The sequence below is a fragment of the Lagopus leucura genome, unplaced genomic scaffold, assembly GCF_019238085.1.
Source record: "Lagopus leucura isolate 7727_CA_CO unplaced genomic scaffold, USGS_WTPT01 Super-Scaffold_100040, whole genome shotgun sequence".
NCBI lineage: Eukaryota > Metazoa > Chordata > Aves > Galliformes > Phasianidae > Lagopus > Lagopus leucura.
Window position 1 is genome coordinate 256210 of NW_024962289.1, and position 18420 is coordinate 274629.

At 58.9% G+C, this 18420-nt stretch overlaps 3 protein-coding genes and 1 long non-coding RNA gene across 5 annotated transcripts; 3 read left to right on the forward strand and 1 right to left on the reverse strand.

The window, feature by feature from the left end:
* Nucleotides 1–35: 35 nt before the first annotated feature.
* HGS (hepatocyte growth factor-regulated tyrosine kinase substrate) lies at nucleotides 36–9134 on the forward strand. 2 transcript variants are annotated; one of them, XM_042883902.1, is made up of 21 exons: nucleotides 36–130; nucleotides 436–520; nucleotides 895–970; nucleotides 1368–1460; nucleotides 3061–3184; nucleotides 3360–3412; nucleotides 4308–4376; nucleotides 4556–4680; nucleotides 4922–5000; nucleotides 5090–5188; nucleotides 5587–5682; nucleotides 6047–6085; nucleotides 6170–6313; nucleotides 6449–6662; nucleotides 6853–7025; nucleotides 7178–7318; nucleotides 7397–7574; nucleotides 7654–7787; nucleotides 8129–8245; nucleotides 8439–8534; nucleotides 8607–9134. In XM_042883902.1, the coding sequence occupies exons 1-21, from the start codon at nucleotides 94–96 to the stop codon at nucleotides 8712–8714; spliced, it is 2280 nt and encodes a 759-aa protein (XP_042739836.1). In that variant the 5' UTR covers nucleotides 36–93; the 3' UTR covers nucleotides 8715–9134. The 2 variants fall into 2 exon arrangements, with proteins under 2 accessions (XP_042739836.1, XP_042739837.1); XM_042883903.1 differs by having other exon boundaries at nucleotides 6452–6662.
* LOC122186894 lies at nucleotides 926–3878 on the reverse strand. Its single transcript, XR_006181203.1, has 2 exons — nucleotides 3771–3878; nucleotides 926–3621 (listed from the first exon to the last, which is right to left on the reverse strand). It is a non-coding gene; the product is annotated as an uncharacterized LOC122186894 (long non-coding RNA).
* A 201-nt stretch (nucleotides 9135–9335) lies between the features above and the next one.
* MRPL12 (mitochondrial ribosomal protein L12) lies at nucleotides 9336–12646 on the forward strand. The gene is made up of 4 exons (XM_042883881.1): nucleotides 9336–9590; nucleotides 9669–9746; nucleotides 9820–9954; nucleotides 12301–12646. Exons 1-4 carry the CDS (start codon nucleotides 9336–9338, stop codon nucleotides 12415–12417), a joined length of 585 nt encoding a protein of 194 aa, XP_042739815.1. The 3' UTR covers nucleotides 12418–12646.
* A 367-nt stretch (nucleotides 12647–13013) lies between these two features.
* On the forward strand, nucleotides 13014–17718 carry SLC25A10 (solute carrier family 25 member 10). Its single transcript, XM_042883860.1, has 11 exons — nucleotides 13014–13113; nucleotides 14527–14646; nucleotides 14738–14852; nucleotides 14928–14976; nucleotides 15255–15296; nucleotides 15402–15445; nucleotides 15835–15905; nucleotides 15984–16076; nucleotides 16255–16332; nucleotides 16404–16460; nucleotides 16718–17718. The coding sequence occupies exons 1-11, from the start codon at nucleotides 13024–13026 to the stop codon at nucleotides 16817–16819; spliced, it is 861 nt and encodes a 286-aa protein (XP_042739794.1). The 5' UTR covers nucleotides 13014–13023; the 3' UTR covers nucleotides 16820–17718.
* The last annotated feature ends 702 nt before the right edge of the window (nucleotides 17719–18420 follow it).

Below are 18420 nucleotides of genomic sequence, written 5' to 3' on the forward strand. Positions count from 1 at the left end.
CCGGAAGCAGCGCGCCCCCACGCCGGAAGGCGGAAGTAGCCGAAGCCGGAAGTGACCGCGGGCAGGGAGAGGGGCGACTCGGCGGCGATCACCATGGGGCGCGGCGGCGGCACCTTCGAGCGGCTTCTGGGTAGGGGCTGAGTCTCCCCGTGGGACGCGCCTCCGGCAGGGCCAATCTCGCGCGGCTCAGCCTCGTGTAGCGGGGCGGCCCGGGCCCAGGCGCTGTGGCTGGGCCGATCCTGCGGCGACGGCGGTGGGGGGGAGGGGGGGGGGGGGGGGGGGGGGGGGGGGCGTGGCGGATCCCCACGGAGAAACCGGGGCTTTGTCTGCAGCCGAGCGCTGCCGTGGGGCATCGCGGCTGGCACCTCGGGGGCTTCGATCGGGCCCTGCGGCTGCCGCTTGCAGCAGCCTGAGAGGGGTCGCGGTTCTTTGCAGATAAAGCCACGAGCCAGCTCCTGCTGGAGACGGACTGGGAATCCATCCTGCAGATCTGCGACATGATCCGCCAGGGAGACACGCAGTAAGCGCCCCTTTGCGTTTTGGTTTAAGCTGTGAGCACGAATCTGCTTGCGTGCGGAAGGTGAAACATGGAGGTCTCACTTTGTCAGCCTATGGCAGGATGCTGCTCACTGTGTTATTTCAGAGAAGAGTTGAGAGGCAGCACCCCTCAGTGTTCTGGAGTACGCTTCCTGACCTTAGTAGCTACAGGTTATATCTGCCCTGAAATCAATAGAGAAGCTCAAGCTTGGATATGTGCAGTCCTCTTCCCACTTTTCCTTGTGGGGAATTGAGTGCACCATGAGCTAACTGTACTCTTCTGTCACTGGGAGGGTGATAGATTAACCTTGTAGATTCGTCTTTACCTGGGCATATGTGCTCTCTTTCCTTGTCCAGAGCAAAATACGCAGTCAACGCTATCAAGAAGAAGGTCAATGACAAGAATCCCCACGTGGCACTCTACGCACTGGAGGTAACTTCAGCCTAAACCTCTCATGATTTAGGGGCCCAATTCACAGGCCAGGGAACTTCCCATCTCTTCCAGCTCTAGCATGGAGGCTTCAAGAATGATTGTGTTTTTCATTCAGCCTTGGAGCAAGCATTTGAGAGACTACCTTTATGAAACTGTCTGCTTGCCCATGTGGTGTAAATAGCAATGGTATAAACTGAAGCATAGCTTATGCTCCAGTCTCATGGTGTGGATTTCTCCAAATTGATGCTTCCTTAACTTGAATTGTTACTTAAATAGTGCCCCCTTTGTGCACCTGCTGCAAGAACCTGTAACTGAAACGCAGCTTTTTTTGTTCTTTCACTGCAAACCACAGAGAAGGAAGAAAGCAACATGCTAATGCTGTCCTTTGCACTTGCAGGTTATGGAGTCTGTGGTTAAAAACTGTGGTCAAACAGTTCATGATGAGGTAGCCAACAAACAAACTATGGAGGAACTGAAAGAAATACTCAAGGTAAGCGTATGTTATTTTAGTTCAGTTTTTGAATGAAGTTGCAAGAGAGGCAATGAAAGGAAAAAAACATGCATGTTCTGTGTTTCATTCTCTGCGTGTAAGGAAATCTTTTTCAGAGAAAAGCAACCTGTACTGTTTAATACAAAGGGATGAGTGTAGAGAGCTGAGTGGTGCCTGCTGGGGAGAGAAGATATCATGTGAGCAGGGGGGTGATACAGGTGACCTGTATCACTTGTCAGTGTGATAACACGATGCCTGCAGGAGCTCCTTATGTCCCAGGACTTGAGACTTCCAAAAGTGAGGTGCAAATAAGAACCTCTTCAGTTTCCAGTCCCAAAAACAGCAGTGCACAGACAAGAGCTTGTTAGAGTGATGCTGTTACTTCTTTATATCCCTGTCTCCTGCTGGAAATAGACAAGTAGATGACCCACATATTTGTGGAGTGAGCTGTGCTAGTCCTGTCATCTTATGCAACGTAGCAGAGCATCTCTCTTCTGTCATTTTCCTCTTGGGGGCTGATTCAGCCTTCATACTGTATCTCCTGTTGAACTTAGAATGCTGCCACAATGTGAAGGCCAGGTGTAGTAGTGCAGCCACTCCAGGCTCTGAGTAAATCACATCAGATTGGATTGAGAGATTTTGTGAACCTGCCTCAGCAGTTTGCAGAGGCATTTCCATCCTACACTGGGAACGTTGCTGCTTGTGAACACCTAATGCTTTGTTCTGATGAGGCTCAGGGCTGTGCCATTTGTGGAAAGCAGGATCTTGACAATTCTTCTGTAAGTTTGGAGCTCCAGGAACTGTTACTAAGTCCTGCTACGTGGGCTGAAAATAGGAACCTGACAAAAAATTTCTCAGCTGAAATAGGAAATTGACAATGCCTTTCTGCTTCCTGGGTGACTTCTGCTGAAACTGGTCATGTGAGCAGGCCATGACTTGGTCAGCTGATGACAGGGTGCACTTAGAGGCTGACTGGGATAGGAATGGGCTTGCCAAGTTTCCTCTTGAGCAAGTTCTTGAGCTGTGATACAACTGCCTGCAAAGGGCAGGCTCCCAGCTGTCCTTATTGCATCATATCCAAACTAGTTTTGAGTACTAACGGGCAGGAGTCTCTAAGCTGGAGCTGCTGACAGCTAGGCACAAACAGCCTCCTGTTTTGTGTTTGTGGTGCCCTATCAGAACTGGGGAGAATCAGATTGTGCTGTCCTGTCCAGCCTGATAGCTGTCACTTTGCAGGTTTTGGAGTGCAGGATGATCAGCTCTTGTGAGAGGGTAAACAAGATTGTTGGCCAGCCAGTGCTTACACTTCCCCTGGGGAACAACTGTATGAGTCTCTGTAGATGTTTTCCAAAAGCACTGTGACACTACACCCCTTTTCAAGTTGATTTGTGCCATTCTGAAGGATGTCCTCCTATTTATGCTGAAGTGAGAAAGTGAGAAAGCTGAAGGAGATGTAGTCCTTGCTGTAAGCTGTTCTGCTTGCAGCCTGCTGGCACAAGTACTTCAAGTTCCTCTTTCTATGAAGAGTATTTGACCCGTCTTCTGTGTTTCAGGGATGTTTTTCTTCAGATTTCTTTTTTTTCTTCCCCTTTCTGTGCAGAGGCAAGTGGAAACAAGTGTCCGCAGTAAGATTCTGAACCTTATCCAGGCCTGGGCTCACGCCTTCCGCAATGAGCCCAAGTACAAGGTGGTGCAGGACACCTATCAGATAATGAAGGTTGAAGGTAAGGATGCTGGGGGCAAAGGTGGGCGGACAGTTGCCAAGCAGATCTGCTTTGGAGGAGCTTTGCAGAAGGAATGGGCTTTGGGTCTCAGCTTGGCATTGGTGGAATCTGGACTGAAGATATTCCACATACAGGAGAAGCCTTTCACAATGGAGCGCTGTCTGTTCTCCCACAGGTCACGTGTTTCCAGAGTTCAAGGAAAGCGATGCCATGTTTGCTGCAGAAAGGGTGAGCTTCCCTGTTGGGGAGGGAGCTGGTATTGCAGGGCAGACCTTGCTGTTGTAGCCCAAGAGATAGTAAACCTTCAGTTCTTGCTTTCTTCTATTTCACTCAGATTAGAGACCTTGCTGGGTGCATATTGCTCCCAGCTATCATTTGGGCAATTCTGAGTCCAGCAGTTTGGCCTAAAATGGCTAAGAGGGAGGAGAGAGTTGACCCTGTCCTGGTCAATTAGTCTCATCTTGCTAAGTGCCTGTAGCAATTAGACACATCAATACAACGGGAAAGGCATTACAGCAAAGGTGTGATGACAAGAGGACTGGCATAATAGAGAGGTGCTATAAAGCAAAGAAAGAAGATTGCTCACCTGTGTCAGAAGATCCAAGGTTCACAGAGAAAAGCTTCACTAAGGAGGGATCTCCAGGAGGAGAGCCTTCCCTAGTGGCAGTCAGCCCTTAAATGAGGTGTAAGAGAGCTCCAGCCAGGCTCCAGCCCTTCTGGTCTCACAGCTGAATTGCCTTCACCTGTGCTCCCGGGGCTGACCAGGTCCTTTCCTCAGGTGCTCAATCAGTGGTTCAGGCCAGGATGCAACAATTATCATACAGAAAGGCCCCACAGAAAGGACCTACCCAGTGGCTTTCCAGCAGCGTGGCAGACTGACTGTGGTAGCAGGGCATGGCTGAAGTGATTGCTGTAATCCTGTTGACTGGGAAAGTGTCACAGTCTAGTAACACAAGAGGTGACCACTTGCAAGGACCAATATCCCTTAGAGCTGTAAATGCTTTTTTTCCTGCCTCATTCATGACAGCTTTAGTTAGTCAGAGGAGACCCTGAAAGGCTCTGTGGAGCCACCATCCCTGAGACATTGCTCCCTTCCTCACACAAGTTTCTTCGAACCCAACAGGCTCCAGACTGGGTGGATGCTGAGGAGTGTCACAGGTGTCGAGTGCAGTTTGGTGTGGTGACACGAAAGGTGGGTGCTATTCCTGCCTTTCTGGGTTCCCTGGCCTCTTGCAGTCCCTCCAGAAAATGCAAGACTCCTTGAGCCTGTGTAGAATTGCATCTGGGTGGGAACATGTTCCTGTCTGAGTGAACTTGTCCAGCAGTGAAGAAGTGTCTCACTACCACACTGATGTCTCTCATCTTTTCCAGCATCACTGCAGGGCCTGCGGGCAGATCTTCTGTGGCAAATGTTCTTCCAAGTATTCCACCATCCCCAAATTCGGGATTGAGAAGGAAGTGAGAGTCTGTGAGCCCTGTTATGAGCATCTCAACAAGTCAGTACCCTTTGTGGCATGTTTGGTTTTTTTTGCTTTCAACAGTTGGTACTGTGAGGGGAGAAACTTGACATGGAGCCCTCTCTCCAAAGACCAGTGCAAAGGGTCTCCCAAGCTTTGCAGGCTATCTGGGTTTTGTTCCTTCTGAGAGTGGGCTTTACAGCTGTAATGTTGTGCAGAAGTGGGGTTCCAGTGCTGAGGAAGGAGCTCATTCTGCACTGTCACCTCTTTCTGGCTACAGGAAAGCTGAGGGTAAAGCTGCTGCTGCCTCTGAACTGCCCCCTGAGTACCTGACCAGCCCCCTCTCTCAGCAGTCCCAGGTGAGTGGCTCTCCTCACTAGGTGACCTAGTGATCATGGCCTGCTTGTTGGTTCCCTTAGTGGCCACTTCCTCATCTTTCTCCTTGCAGCTGCCCCCAAAGCGTGATGAGACAGCTCTGCAAGAAGAAGAAGAGCTCCAGCTAGCCATTGCCTTGTCTCAGTCGGAGGCTGAGGAGAAGGAGAGGATGGTTCGTACCCTGCTTGGCATCTGGGAGTGTATTTTGCCATGCAGCCCAGATGTGCTGGGTATCTCCTAGCTGTGCAGTAATAAATCCCTAGGCATGTCCTGGTATGTGAGAGGTATGGGGGCTTGTGGAATGAGATCAGGGTGAAAAGAGAGCCAGGCATATGTTGTGTGGCACAACTGAAAAGTGAAAGCAAGCTGTACCCCAGATACAAGCCCTGGGGCCTGCCAAGCTGTGAGAATTGTAGAGCATGACACTGGGTCTGCTGGCTGTGCCTGGACACCACGAGGGGATTCACCTCCCCACTGTGCCCAGTGTGCTGCTGACTGGCTGACCGGGATGAATCCGGACAGTCTCTGATTTTCTTTCTTTTTTTCTTTTTTCCCCTATCCTTTTTGCAGAGGCAGAAGACAAGTTACTCCATGTACCCGAAGGCTGAGCCCACACCGGTCACGTCGTCAGCTCCTCCAGTGGGCACGCTCTATTCTCCACCTGTGGTACGTTCACAGGAGCCTCTAAGCATGAAGTAGCTGGGCACAGGCCAATTTCACAGCCCAGCTCTGCCCTGCTTGGGTCAGATTTGATCCCAAAGAGAACAGTTTTACTCCCTTCAGTCCAGTGTTTTTTCGTAATTCTAGGGTGTTTTTGGCTGGAAAATCAGATAGCATTTAGATGCTGCTGGCATGTGGTTCAGGCTTACAGTAGATGTAGTCTGTATCTGGCTGAAGGAGATAGCTGTACCCCTCTCATTCTGTTGCTCAGCACTGGTTGTTGTGCATGGCCAGGTCAGGGCAGGACAGCTGGTGCAAGCTGCAGTTTTCTGATTTCTCTAAACTGGATTCCCTGTTCACCTCTTTCCAGAATTCTTCTGCTCCCCTGGCTGAAGACATTGACCCTGAGGTAAGGATGCAGGACTGATGAGTCCACGGTGCAGGGCTGCTCCCAGCAGTGCTGTGATGCTCATCTTCCCTCTCTTCCTGGCAGCTGGCTCGGTACCTGAACCGCAACTACTGGGAGAAGAAACAAGAGGAAGTTCGCAAGAGCCCCACCCCATCAGCACCTCTGTCTCTCACAGAGCCAGTTGCTCAGTCTGGGGAAGCCCACCCTGCCCCGCTCAGTGTTGTTGAGGTAAAAGGGGGCCTGAGCCAGCAGCTCGTCAAGTATGAGAAGTGCCTGATTGACCCATGCAGCCCAGCTCCACAGAGTTACTGCTGGCTCTTGGAATGGGTGAGCTGAGGCCGACTGGTTGCCCTGTCCTTCCAGCAGCAGTACCAGAACGGTGAGTCAGAGGAGAACCACGAGCAGTTTCTGAAGGCTCTGCAAAATGCGGTCACCACGTTTGTCAACCGCATGAAGAGTAACCACATGCGAGGCCGCAGCATCACCAACGACTCTGCTGTATTGTCCCTCTTCCAGTCCATTAACAACATGCACCCCCAGCTGCTGGAGCTGCTCAACCAGCTGGATGAGCGCAGAAGTATGTGAGAGCTGTCCTACCCTGGGCTGGGTGTCCTGGGGAGGAGCAGGTGGCTGCCAGGGCATCCCCCAGAGTCAGCATTTGGCGTTCCCGTGACACAGCTTGTCTGGAGAGAAGCCAGGGCAGTGTACAGGGATGGTCTGAGTGTTCTGCACTGAGAGGATCCCTGAGGCTCTCTTTCCTTCCCCAGTGTACTATGAAAGCCTGCAGGACAAACTGGCCCAGATCCGGGATGCGCGTGGGGCTCTGAATGCACTGAGGGAGGAGCATCGGGAGAAGGTGCGGCGTGCAGCAGAGGAAGCGGAGCGCCAGCGCCAGATCCAGCTGGCCCAGAAGCTGGAGATAATGAGACAGAAAAAGCAGGTGAGGCAGAGCAGCATTTCCAGCATGGGTCTACCTGCACACCTGTATGCACTGTAGGCCAGCCAGAGTTGGCAAGGACAGCTGTCCTGACAAGAGGAAGTGCTGCTGTGTCCTAGCTTGCGGCCGTCACAGCACCAGCATTGTTCCTACAGGAGTACCTGGAGATGCAGCGTCAGTTGGCCATCCAGCGACTGCAGGAGCAAGAGAAGGAGAGGCAGATGCGCCTGGAACAGCAGAAGCAGACCATCCAGATGAGAGCCCAGATGCCAGCTTTCTCACTGCCTTATGCCCAGGTCTGACTGCTGGGCAAGAGACCCTTCTGCCGGGTCCTGGGGGCCATGGCCTAAAGCTTGCTTTCCTTCCTTCAATAGCTTCAGGCCATGCCAGCAGCCAGTGGAGTGATCTACCAGCCCTCTGGGCCCAGTAGCTTCCCCGGCACCTTCAGCCCCGCTGGCTCTGTGGAGGGCTCTCCCATGCACAGTGTATACATGAACCAGGCAGCACAGGGGGGCACAGGACCGTATACAGCAATGCCTGTCACTGGGACAGGTATGTTACCGTGCTGATCTGGTGCGGGCAGAGGCTGAACAAAAGGCAGTTGCTTCCATCTCTGCCCTCTTCGCTTCAGATCCCAACGTGGTGAATGCCTACATGTACCAGCCAGGGGCAGGAAGCGGGCAGGCGGCTCAGCAGGGGCAGGCAGTGCCCACTACAACCCCAGCGTACTCGTCCTATCAGCCAGCTGCAACACAGGGCTACCAGGCAAGTGAGGGCAGCTGCTGCAGAGCAGCTGGTGGCCAGGTGGGGCAGGGCTGGAGTGTTTTGTGGAGCTGGTGTCTACTCCAGTCCCAGCCGTGGTTCTTGAACCTTTAACCAGCGGGAGGAGGAGCTGGTTGGTCTCAGATCTAGAGCTGCAGTGCTGCCTTCCTTGTGGGTGTGGGCAGGGATTAGACCCAGCCCTAGTCTCTCTACTGTGCAGAGGAAAGTCATGCCCTACCTGCTTCCAGAGGAGAGCCCTGCTGGTCCTAGAGCTCTTGCAGTATAGGTTTGATGTGAGATCCAGCTGCTTGCACTACCTCTCACTGGCAGCATCTCCTCCACAGAATGCAGCATCACAGTCACAGAGCATCCCTGCCATCTCGCAGGCTCCTCAGGCAGGGGCTGTGAGCTACATGGGAAGCCAGTCGGTCTCCATGGGGTACCAGCCCTATGGCATGCAGGTGAGCACCTGGGTGCTGGGGGAGGGAGGCTCCAGCCACTGGAGCTTTCCTGAGCCTATGCTGTTGGGGCCAGGAAGGGAGAGGAGGTGAGGAGACAGCAGGCTTGCCCATGCAGAGGGCTTGCTTTCTCCTCCACGATGCTGTGCTGTCGAGTCTAGAAGTCAGTCTAACCCCCTTTCCCTTGCTCCGCTAGGGCCTCATGTCGGCGCTGCCGGGCCAAGAAGCAGCACTGAGCAGCCTGCCCGCGCAGCAGTCCTACCTGCCTGGGCAGCAGCCCCTGTACCAGCAGGTGAGTGCTGCCTGCAGGGCGGGGGGGATTTAGGCACGGCCACTGCCTAATGGCGCTGCCTCGTCTCTGCAGATGGCCCCGGCCGGAGGGCCCCCCCAGCAGCAGCAGCCCCAGCCTACGCCAGCACCCGTGCAGCAGGCACAGGGCAGCGGAGAGGCCCAGCTCATCTCGTTTGACTGAACACTGCACAGGGGAGTGCGGAGAATTCAATGTAACACTACTCTTCATCCAGAATCACTTCTGTTCCTCACCTCGTCCTGTCTGCCCCTCAGCTCCTCCCCGCGTCTGTCCCTGACCGAGGGGCCAAGGGACCACCGGGTTCCAGCACTGGTGCTGGATCCACGCTCGCAGGAGCGCAGCCCCTTCGCCCCGGCTCCCCGTGCTGCTTCCTCTCCCCTCCCAGCTGCCACCTCTTTGCCCGTCCCCGCGCTGCAGCTCGGCCTGCAGGGCCCGGCCGGGGGCAGGAGGGAACCACGAGCACGTCCGTGCCCGCCCTGGTCTGCTCCCCTCACCCTTCCTTCCCTGCCCCCCGCTTCCCGCGCTCGGTTCGCGCCGGAGGAGCCCCAGCCACAGCGGTGTCAATAAAGTGTGCGGAACGAACCGGCGTGCTGTGCCGTGCTGTGCCGTGCCGGGCGACACCTACCGGAACCAGCGAGTGTCGGCGGACCCGACGGCTAGAGCGCCTCCCTCGCTCCACCACCGAGGCGAGGCTCCGCGGCCTAGAGCGACGGGCGCGCGCCGCGGGGGCCGTCGGGATCGTCGAGCGCGGGGCAGAGCGGCGCCGTGTCCTCTGCGGCCGCCATGCTGCCCGCCGCCCGCCTGGCGCTGCCGCCGCGCCTGGCCCGCCGCCCGCCGCTCTCCTGGCGCTGGGGTGCGGCGCGGCCGCTGGGCACGGGCCGTGCTCGGAGGCGCTCGGAAGCGCTGGCCGGGGAGGCGCTGGCCGGGGCGCCGCTGGACACGGCCGCTAAGGAGTACTCGCCCAAGGTGCGGCAGCTGGTGCGGGACATCGCGGGGCTGACGCTGCTGGAAGTCGCCGACCTTAACGCGCTCCTCAAGGTGGGTCCTCGGGCTGCCCGGCCCCGTCCCGCTCCGCTCGGTCCCCGCCGCCCGCTGACGCCTCCGCTCTTCCCACAGGAGACGCTGAAGATCCCGGATGTGGGGGTGATGCCCGCGGGCGCTGCCGCCCACCTGCCCGCACAGGCGGCCCCACAGGTACGGCGCGGGGATGGGGGGGATGGGAGCTCTCGTCTCAGCTTCGCCTTCACCTCACCGCGGCTGTTTGCAGGAGGAGGAGGAGGCCGTCCCCATGAAGAAGGAGAAGACGCACTTCTCTGTGCGGCTGACGGAGCTGAAGGCCACCGACAAGGTGAAGCTCATCAAGGAGGTGAAGAACTTCGTGCCCGGCATAAACCTCGTGCAGGTGAGGACGGGGCTGCCCCAGCCCAAAGAGGTCTCTGCTCTGAGAGCTGCTCGAGTTCCCCCTCTGTGGGGCTCAGTGTGCCCAGGGCCATGTGCCTCTCCGAGCAGAGATGAGACCAGGATGCAGAACGGGACTCGCTATGCCCAGTAGGCATCCCTCAGAGGAGCCCAGTCCCTCCCAGCTCTGCTGACTGAGTCCATAGCAGAAGGGGGAAGGGGGAGGCTCAGAGCAAATAGCTCACAGCCCTCTGTGCCAGTCTCCTTTTCTCCCAATGCAAGAGATGCTATGAGGCTTTCTGAAGAACTTGGGAGCAGCCAGGGCTCCTCACTGCAGCTGGATTTGGTCAAGCTTAACACAGCTTATCATCCAACGCGCTTCCATTCTGTACTGTGATGCTCTCATGTCTTGAGGATAACAATAACAGCACTTTCTATTTACCTAAGTGCGAGGAAGCAATGCTAAGCAGTGCTTAGTGAAATCTGCTTTAATATGTCACCCAGATATTCTGAGATGGATTTGCAGAGCCTCCTTCAAACCATTTGTAACGACCTATTGTAAAACAAATAATAACACAGACGTTCTGCTCTCAGTGATGTCAATTCCATTGGCCCACTGGGAAATAACTGTCTGCCAGCTGGGTCAGCCTGAATGTTATGTCCCAGCAATGATTAAGATGCCAGAACCCTCTAACAGCTATGATCAGTGGACAACTGAAAATGGTGTGGAGAACCAACGCTAAGTCAGTGTGGCACGTGGAACCTGTGGAACAAGCTGGTTACACTTGTGATGCAGCCACAAGTTACTTTCATTTTAAAGAAAGTTACAGCTGAAGGCTGGTTTTGCCTGTAGGGGTTGTGTTTCATGTTTAGCTGGAAAAACATTATTGTAAGTGAGGAGTTGTCATAGAATCCTAGAACGGCCTGAATTGAAAAGGAGCACAATGCTCATCTGGTTCCAACCCCCTGTTATGTGCAGGGTTGCCAACCAGCAGACCAGGCTGCCCAGAGCCACATCCAGCCTGGCCTTGGATGATGTGGGGCATCCACAGCCTCCTTGGGCAACCTGTTCCAGTGCACCACCACCCTCTGGGTGAAAAACTTCCTCATATCTAACCTAAACCTCCCCTGTCTCAGTTTAAAACCATCCCCCTTTGTCTTATCACTGTTCACCCTTGTAAAAGTCGTATTCTCTCCTGTTTATATGCCTCATCTGGATGAGCTTTTAAACAAGATTTAAGGTGGATTTAAATGAAATTTTCATAGTGGTTTGGAAGAAAGTACTGCTGGAAACAAGCAGTACCCTGCCCAGGGGCTGTTGATGTGTGTGCAGGCGGAGCTGTGCTGTTCTTCCATCCAGAGATGTGAACAGCTGCTGCCCGGGGCTGAGGCTGCTTTAGAACAGAAGTTCAGTGTTAGGGAGCAAAGATGAAAAACCTCATTTGTGCTGCATGTCCTCACTGCAGCAAACCAGAGCAGGCTGTGCCTTCAGACGCAGCCGTGGGCTCTTGTGAGTGCAGGTACAGCTTCATCTGCACAGCAGCACCGCGTCCCTTCCAACAAAGCATCTTCTGCCTCTTCTGGTACATCATCACTGTGCCCGGCGTGCACTGACTGACACAGCCAAGGCTCACTTTATTTGTTCTCCACAGCAAGTGAGCTGGTGGCAGCTCCTCGCTTTGGAACCCCCCAGGTTTGTTGCTGCTGTGTGGTTTGGGAGCAGCAGCAAGCCTGTAGGCTCCCACCCCATTCCCTGAGCTCACTGCAGTTAAACAAGGCATGATACTGCGGAAATCTTAAACCAGTTACAAAACTTTTCAAGTGCCTTCATTTTGCTAAACTGCAACATTAGAGGCTCGTATATAAAATGCCAAAGTGCTGTCAGGCAGTCTGTGCTGGAACTCTTTTGTCCCAGTGCATCAGACTCTGTGACTTCACTTGCACAGCTGTGTACAGAACTCAGGCGGCCTCTCCACCCGCTGGCACAAATATGTAAACCAAAACATTCATGCTGAAGAAATGGCCCGGCCGGGTCAGTGGCTGCATTAGCAGATGGTTGTGTGTGTCCTGGGCACCTTCCAGGGCTGAGTGCTGGGGAACACAGCACACGTCACATACACACCATGCAGGAACTGGGGGCTGCTGCCCATGGGGAGGGGTCTGGATGTGCTGCCCTGTGCCATCGGGGCGAGGTGCAAGTGGGTGTTTTCCAAGTGGAAGCCTCGGGTTTCAGAGCATTAGGTGAGTTTTCTCTGGTCCGTTCACGCAGAGCTCGAGCTCATGGCTTTAAATCTGTTAATCTGGTTAGTGAAAGCTGGTTTACAGATGTCATGCTTTGTACCTCCCACAGGCAAAGAAGCTGGTGGAGTCCCTTCCGCAGGAGATCAAGGCTAACGTGTCCAAGGAGGAAGCGGAGAAGATCAAAACAGCGCTGGAGGCAGCAGGAGGGACTGTGGTTCTGGAGTAGGCGGCCCAGTGTCACCCAGAGGGACTTGGAGCAGCACCTGCCTGTGGTGCTCACACTGACAGAGCCAGGCCCTGGGCACCTCCAGGTGCCAGATGCCCTCGCGCCGCGTGGTGGGAATGCTTTGTCCACATGGTTCAGTGCGACAGCAGCGTGCGGTTTGGTGGGGCTGCCGTTTAGTTCTGGCATCACAACGAACTCTACATTCATAAAAGCCAAGTGGGAAAAACTCTGTAGAATCGTCATCTGTCAAAGCTCGGCCCGCTTCCCCCGGGAGCTGCACACGCTCACGCGGTCACGGCGCTGGGGCAGAGGCGCTGCTCCATCACCAGACCATGCAGCGATGCGGCTTTGCGTGCACGGTGACAGCGCAGCGCTGCCGCTTCCTCTTCCTCGCTCTCCTTCCTCCTCTCCCGTCCCCTTTGCCCGCGCCCCCCATCCCGGCACCGCGCGTGGATGGCTTCCAGCCTTCTCGCCCCTCTGGTTACTCATTGCCGCGGGGCCGGGCGGTGCTCCTCGCTGGGAGCCCGGCGCGGCGGCCCCCGGTGGATCGGCGCGGGGCGGAGCGCGGGGCGGGGCGGCGCGGGTCGGCGGCGCAGAACGGCGCCGATGGCGGAGCAGCGCGTGTCGCGGTGGTACTTCGGCGGGATCGCGTCGTGCGGCGCCGCGTGCTGCACCCACCCGCTCGACCTGCTCAAGGTGCGGGCGCGGAGCCGGAGAGGCGGAGCGGCGACCGGGGGCGGCCGCGGGGTTCGGGGGCGCGGCGGACGGGGGCGAGCGCCGCGAGGAGCCGCGATCCGGGGGCCGCGGGAGGGCAGAGGGGCCGTCCCGGTCGGGCCGCGCCCGGGGAGCGGCTGCGGTGCCCTCGGTGCTGGCCGCGGGCCCACTGGGCTGCGCGTCCCCGGCCAAGATGTCAGCCGGGCGCTGGGCGCCTGGCATCCCTGCAGCCGCTCAAAAGGGCCGCGCGCGGCGGTGGCTGCCAGCCCTGACCCGGCCCGCGGCGGCGGCCAGGTGGCGGCGAGCCCGGCGGGGCTGCCCGGCGCCGCGCACCCGCGTGGGACTCGGGGCTCCGTCCGCGCGGGGCTCCCGGGAAGGGCGGCGAGCCGGGAGCCGGCCGGGCGCCCTCCGTTCGCCACTGCCGAACCGGCGGAGCTGGGGGGGAGGGTCGGCCTTTGCCCCGCGTTGTGTGAGCGAGCCGCGAGCGCCCCGGGCCGAAGCCGATCGCGGAGCTTGCCTTTGGACCGCAGCTACGGCGGAGAGGCCCCGAGCCGGGCATGGGGCCAAGGGCGCTCCTCTGTGCCGGTGGACCTTGGACCCCGGGGAGCCCACCCGGCCCGGCTGCAGGTGCACGGCCCCCGGCTGCCCTGCGCGGCCCCGGCTGCCGTGCCACGCGGTGAGCTCCGGCTCCCAAGGCCAAGCCCTTCCTGCACAGCCGGAGCTGGATTGTACTCTCCCACCATCCCGCTGTGCATCCCACGCTGTGATGTCCCCTGGGCTCTGACCCACGCACAGAGCTGCACTGTGCTCAGGACACACTCTGGCAGAGGATGACACAGCTCCTACATGAAGGCCCCTCTGCAGCAGCCCAGAGCCAGTCCTGCTCGCTCCTGGTGCTGGTTCTGGAACTGCTGAGTTGCTCCAGTGGGGCTGCAGTGCACAGGAGCAGTGCTGCAGTGCTCTCTGCCTGTGCTCCTCCTGCAGTTCCTGGAGGCCTGGCGCCACGTGCACGCAGGGTGGCAGGAGGTCATGAAAGCAGCAGTGCTGCCTGGTTCCTTCCGACCAGAGCTGTGCTGGCTGCTCACTTGCTCACATGTTTCTGGGTCATCCCACCGTTGATGCACTCCAGGGCTTTCCATGGTCGACTGCACACCGTGGCATTGCCTTGTGCCGTGCTCCTGCACCCACTCGAGTTGGCAGCCACATGGGAGGGGCATTGCTCAGCGCTCCACCTCCTGCACCTCCATCCATGTGCTCCTGGGCCGGGCCAGGAAAGGTTCCAAGCGCTCCTCAGATGCGAGCAGCCCGGAGCTGTGGCTGCTCACAGTGTGCTGAGGAGCTCCAGGAGCTGCCCGCTGTGGGGCAGTGCCCTGACACCTCCAGGTTTTGCCCCAGGTCCACCTGCAGACACAGCAGGAGGTGAAGATGCGGATGATGGGGATGGCGCTGCGCGTGGTTCGCACCGACGGCGTCCTGGCGCTGTACAACGGGCTGAGCGCATCGCTGTGCCGCCAGGTGGGTGCTGCCAGGTGGGTGCTGCCAGGTGGGTGCCCACACTGCAGGGGCAGGCAGCCTGGCCCAGCAGGACGCCCTCCCTCTCCCCCAGATGACGTACTCTCTGACCCGCTTCGCCATCTATGAGACTGCGAGAGACCACTTGGGCCGTGGCAGCCAGGGGCCTCCCCCCTTCTATCAGAAAGTGCTGCTGGGAGCGGTGGGAGGTGAGCAGGGTGGTGGGATCCCTCTGGTTCCCTGAGACTGGAGGTACCCTGAGCACAACTGTGCTTTGGCTGCAGGCTTCACTGGCGGCTTTGTGGGGACCCCAGCGGACATGGTGAACGTCAGGTCAGTTCTGCCTGTGCTGCGGTGCTGTTCCCACTCTTCCTTATGCTTCTCCTGCCCTGCCCCCCTGCAATCACAGCGGGTCCTGGTGGGGATCTCCAGATCTGGAAGGACAAGAGCTGTTCAGTGGGATGGCCCCAGGCCATGGAGGGCTGGTTCTTGTCCTTTGGGAAGGAGCTGCAGCCCTGAGCAGAGCCCAGCTCAGTGCTGCAGGGGGGCAGGGATCTCCCCCACCACAGCCACCCATGAAGGACGTGACACCCCTCTGCTCTGCCTTGCAGGATGCAGAATGATGTCAAGCAGCCGGCCCACCTGCGGCGGAAGTGAGTGGGGAGTGGGTGCCGCAGGGCTGGGGGAAGACAGTGCTGTGGGGTGCAGCACGTGGGGGAATCTCAGCCCCTGATTTCTCCCCCTCTTGCTCCTTGCAGCTATTCCCATGCCCTGGATGGCATGTACCGCGTCCTGCGGGAAGGTGAGGCTGTGCTGGCAGAGGAGGGAGACAGCAGCGGAGTGGAGAGGGGAGGGGACGGGGCAGCCATGGGCCTGCAGGGCTGAGGGCATGACTGCAGCACCTGGCTATGGCACAGGGCATGGCAGCACACCCACACTGCAGTGAGAGGCAGTGTCTGATGAGTGTCTGGGAGCTGCTGGGAAAAACGAGCTGAAGCAGGCTGGGGGAATGAACGGCAGTGGGAGGGGATGGAGCTGACCTGAAGGGACTCCGTTCCTGTGGGCCTGGCGTAGGCACTGCTGTGACATACAGTGCTTGACATGAGATGCTGGAGAGGGGTGGGGAAGAAGGCTCCTGGGGGGTAGGAGTATGAGCAGTGCCCCAGGGCTGTGCTCGTCCCCTGTCCGCAGAGGGCTTGAAGAAGCTGTTCTCGGGAGCAACGATGGCATCCAGCCGAGGGGCCCTGGTCACTGTGGGGCAGGTAGGATGGCGGGGCCAGGGGCTGGGGCAGTGCATGGCACAGCAGGGAGGAATGTGCACTAACAGCTTATCCCTGCAGCTTTCCTGTTATGACCAAGCCAAGCAGCTTGTCCTCACCACCGGGCTGCTGTCGGACAACATCTTCACACACTTCCTGGCCAGTTTCATCGCTGTGAGCAGGGCGGGGGACAGCGCTGGGGATGGGGCTGTCTGCAGCTGGGCTCAGGGCTCAGGGTGGTGTTGCAGGGCTCAGATGGAGCACAGAGGCTCCTGTGCCGCTCCCTGCTCTGGGTCATAGCCCGGAGCCATCATCCTGCATGGCAGAGCCATGATCCCGGTGCTTCCTGCAGGGTGGATGTGCCACATTCCTGTGCCAGCCCCTGGATGTGCTGAAGACGCGCCTCATGAACTCCCAGGGCGAGTATCGGGTGAGTGGCCCCCCCTGCAGCTCCCGGCCCCTTCCTGCAGTGCCTCATCAGCTCTCTCCCTCTTGCCCCAGGGTGTTGTGCACTGTGCCATGGAGACTGCCAAGCTCGGCCCGCTCGCCTTCTACAAGGTGTGTGAGCGCAAGGGGAGGTCGGGCAGGAATGGGGGTCAGTGTCCATAGCAGAGTTGGGATGGAGCTCTCAGGGCTGTGCAGCCGTGGTCCTGTGCCAGGCCCTGGAGGACGAGGTTCCTTCCAGATGCAGCCAGTCTGGTGTTTCCCCATTACATTCCCCACCTTCCAGCACGCTGCTCCCCATGGCCGGGCTGCAGGCACTCTTGGTCCAAGTGGAAGCACGCACTGACTCCCTTCTCACTGTCCCATTGCAGGGCTTCGTTCCCGCTGCCATTCGCCTCATTCCTCACACCGTCCTTACCTTTGTCTTCCTGGAACAGCTGCGAAAATACTTTGGGATCAAAGTGGTCACCTGAGCAGGAGGGCCGGACCCTGCTCCCTGGGACCGCAGAACCCCCCACCGCCCTGGGCTGGGGCTGTCCCCTCCCCACATCCCTGCACCCGGGGCCGGCCGGTCCCAGCCCCCATCTCACACCCTCCTCCATTCTCAGCACCTCCGTTACCTCTGGGACGTCCCTGGGTCTCGTCCCCTCTGCACTGCACCTTCGTCTGCCGTGGTTTTTCCCTCTCCCCCACCGGAGTGGCCGCAGCCCTGTCCCGGTGCACAGCCTCGTGCCTTTGCCTGGGCTCAGCTCGCAGCGGGAGGGGCTGGCGGGGTTTCTTTTGTTGTGCCCGGGCTGCAGCCGGGAGCTGTGCAGAGCAGCGCTGCGTGCAGGCGGCTCCCGGCTCCCACCTCTCCTGCGGCAGCAGGGATGGACGTGGAGCAAGGGTGGAGGCGGGTTTGGCGCACGTAAGCATTCCCCGCTGAGTGCCTCTGTCCTCCTCTACTCCTCCGCTGTCCCCGTGCAGCCAAAACGGGTCCGTCCCCGTTCCCCCCCCGTCTCCCGCTCAGCCAAAACGCCCCAGCGCCCGCCGGCCGCTGGGCTCTTCAGGGATTGTGCCTTATACCAATGATAAAAAAGGGACCCTGGGGGGGGGGCGTGGGGCGGCCGCGCTGCCTTGCTGTGCTCCTGCCGCTGCCTGCATCACCGTCCCCGAGCCCTGCAGTGTCCGTCCTGCCCCGCTTCTCCACGTACTGAGGTGCTCAACTCTCCCCCCCCGCCCGCCCTGCAGCCCCCCCCCTGCCCCTACTCTGCCTGCGCGGGGGCTGCGGGCATCGCCGTCTGCACGCGCAGCGCTGTGCAGAGTGGCCCCGAGGGATCAAAGAACTGGAATAGCTGTGACCGTAATGTATAATAAATAAACAGCGGAACAACCGCGGCGTCCTGATCGCGTGAGGAGGGGAGAGGGGGAGGTGCGGTGTTCCCTCCCCCCCCAGAGCTGCACCCCCGGAGGAGCAGAGGTGATGGGCGGTCCGGGCTCACCCGCTCAGCACCGCACGGAACGGGGCCGTCCCTGCCCCGTGGGCATCTCCCAGCGCCGGGCGGGGGAGCCGCGGCCGGGCCGTGCTCGGGGCAGCGCGGGGTTCCGGGCAGAGCCGTGCCAAGGGCCCGTGTCTGCTGGCTGCAGCTCCGTCCTGGACGTGACGCTAATTGGGCCGCGGCGGGCGGAACGGAGCCAGCCTGGGACAGCAGAGAAGTGAAAGCTCGTCACCTTAACGAAGCCTAATGATGCCGGCTGGCATCGACGCTTTGTTCCGGTGCCCGGCGCCGTGCGGGAGCCGCGGGGCAGGTGCGAGGCGATGCGGTGCTTCTCCCCGGGGCCGGCGCCGAGCGGCGGTGGGGATCCGCCGTCCCGAGGATCGGAGCAGCTCTCCCTTCCGTCGGCCCCGCACTCCCGTGCCCCGACCGCGTCCCTCGGGGCGCAGCAGCCCTCTGCCAGCGGGGGTTGCGTTCCCCTCAGCTCGGCTTCCCCGCCCCCGTTTCCCGCAGCTCCCCGGGCGGCTCCACGTGAACGCGCTGTGCCCCGCGCTGGGGGCTCGGCCCGACCTGGGCTCGGGGGATGCCGCGGCCGCTCC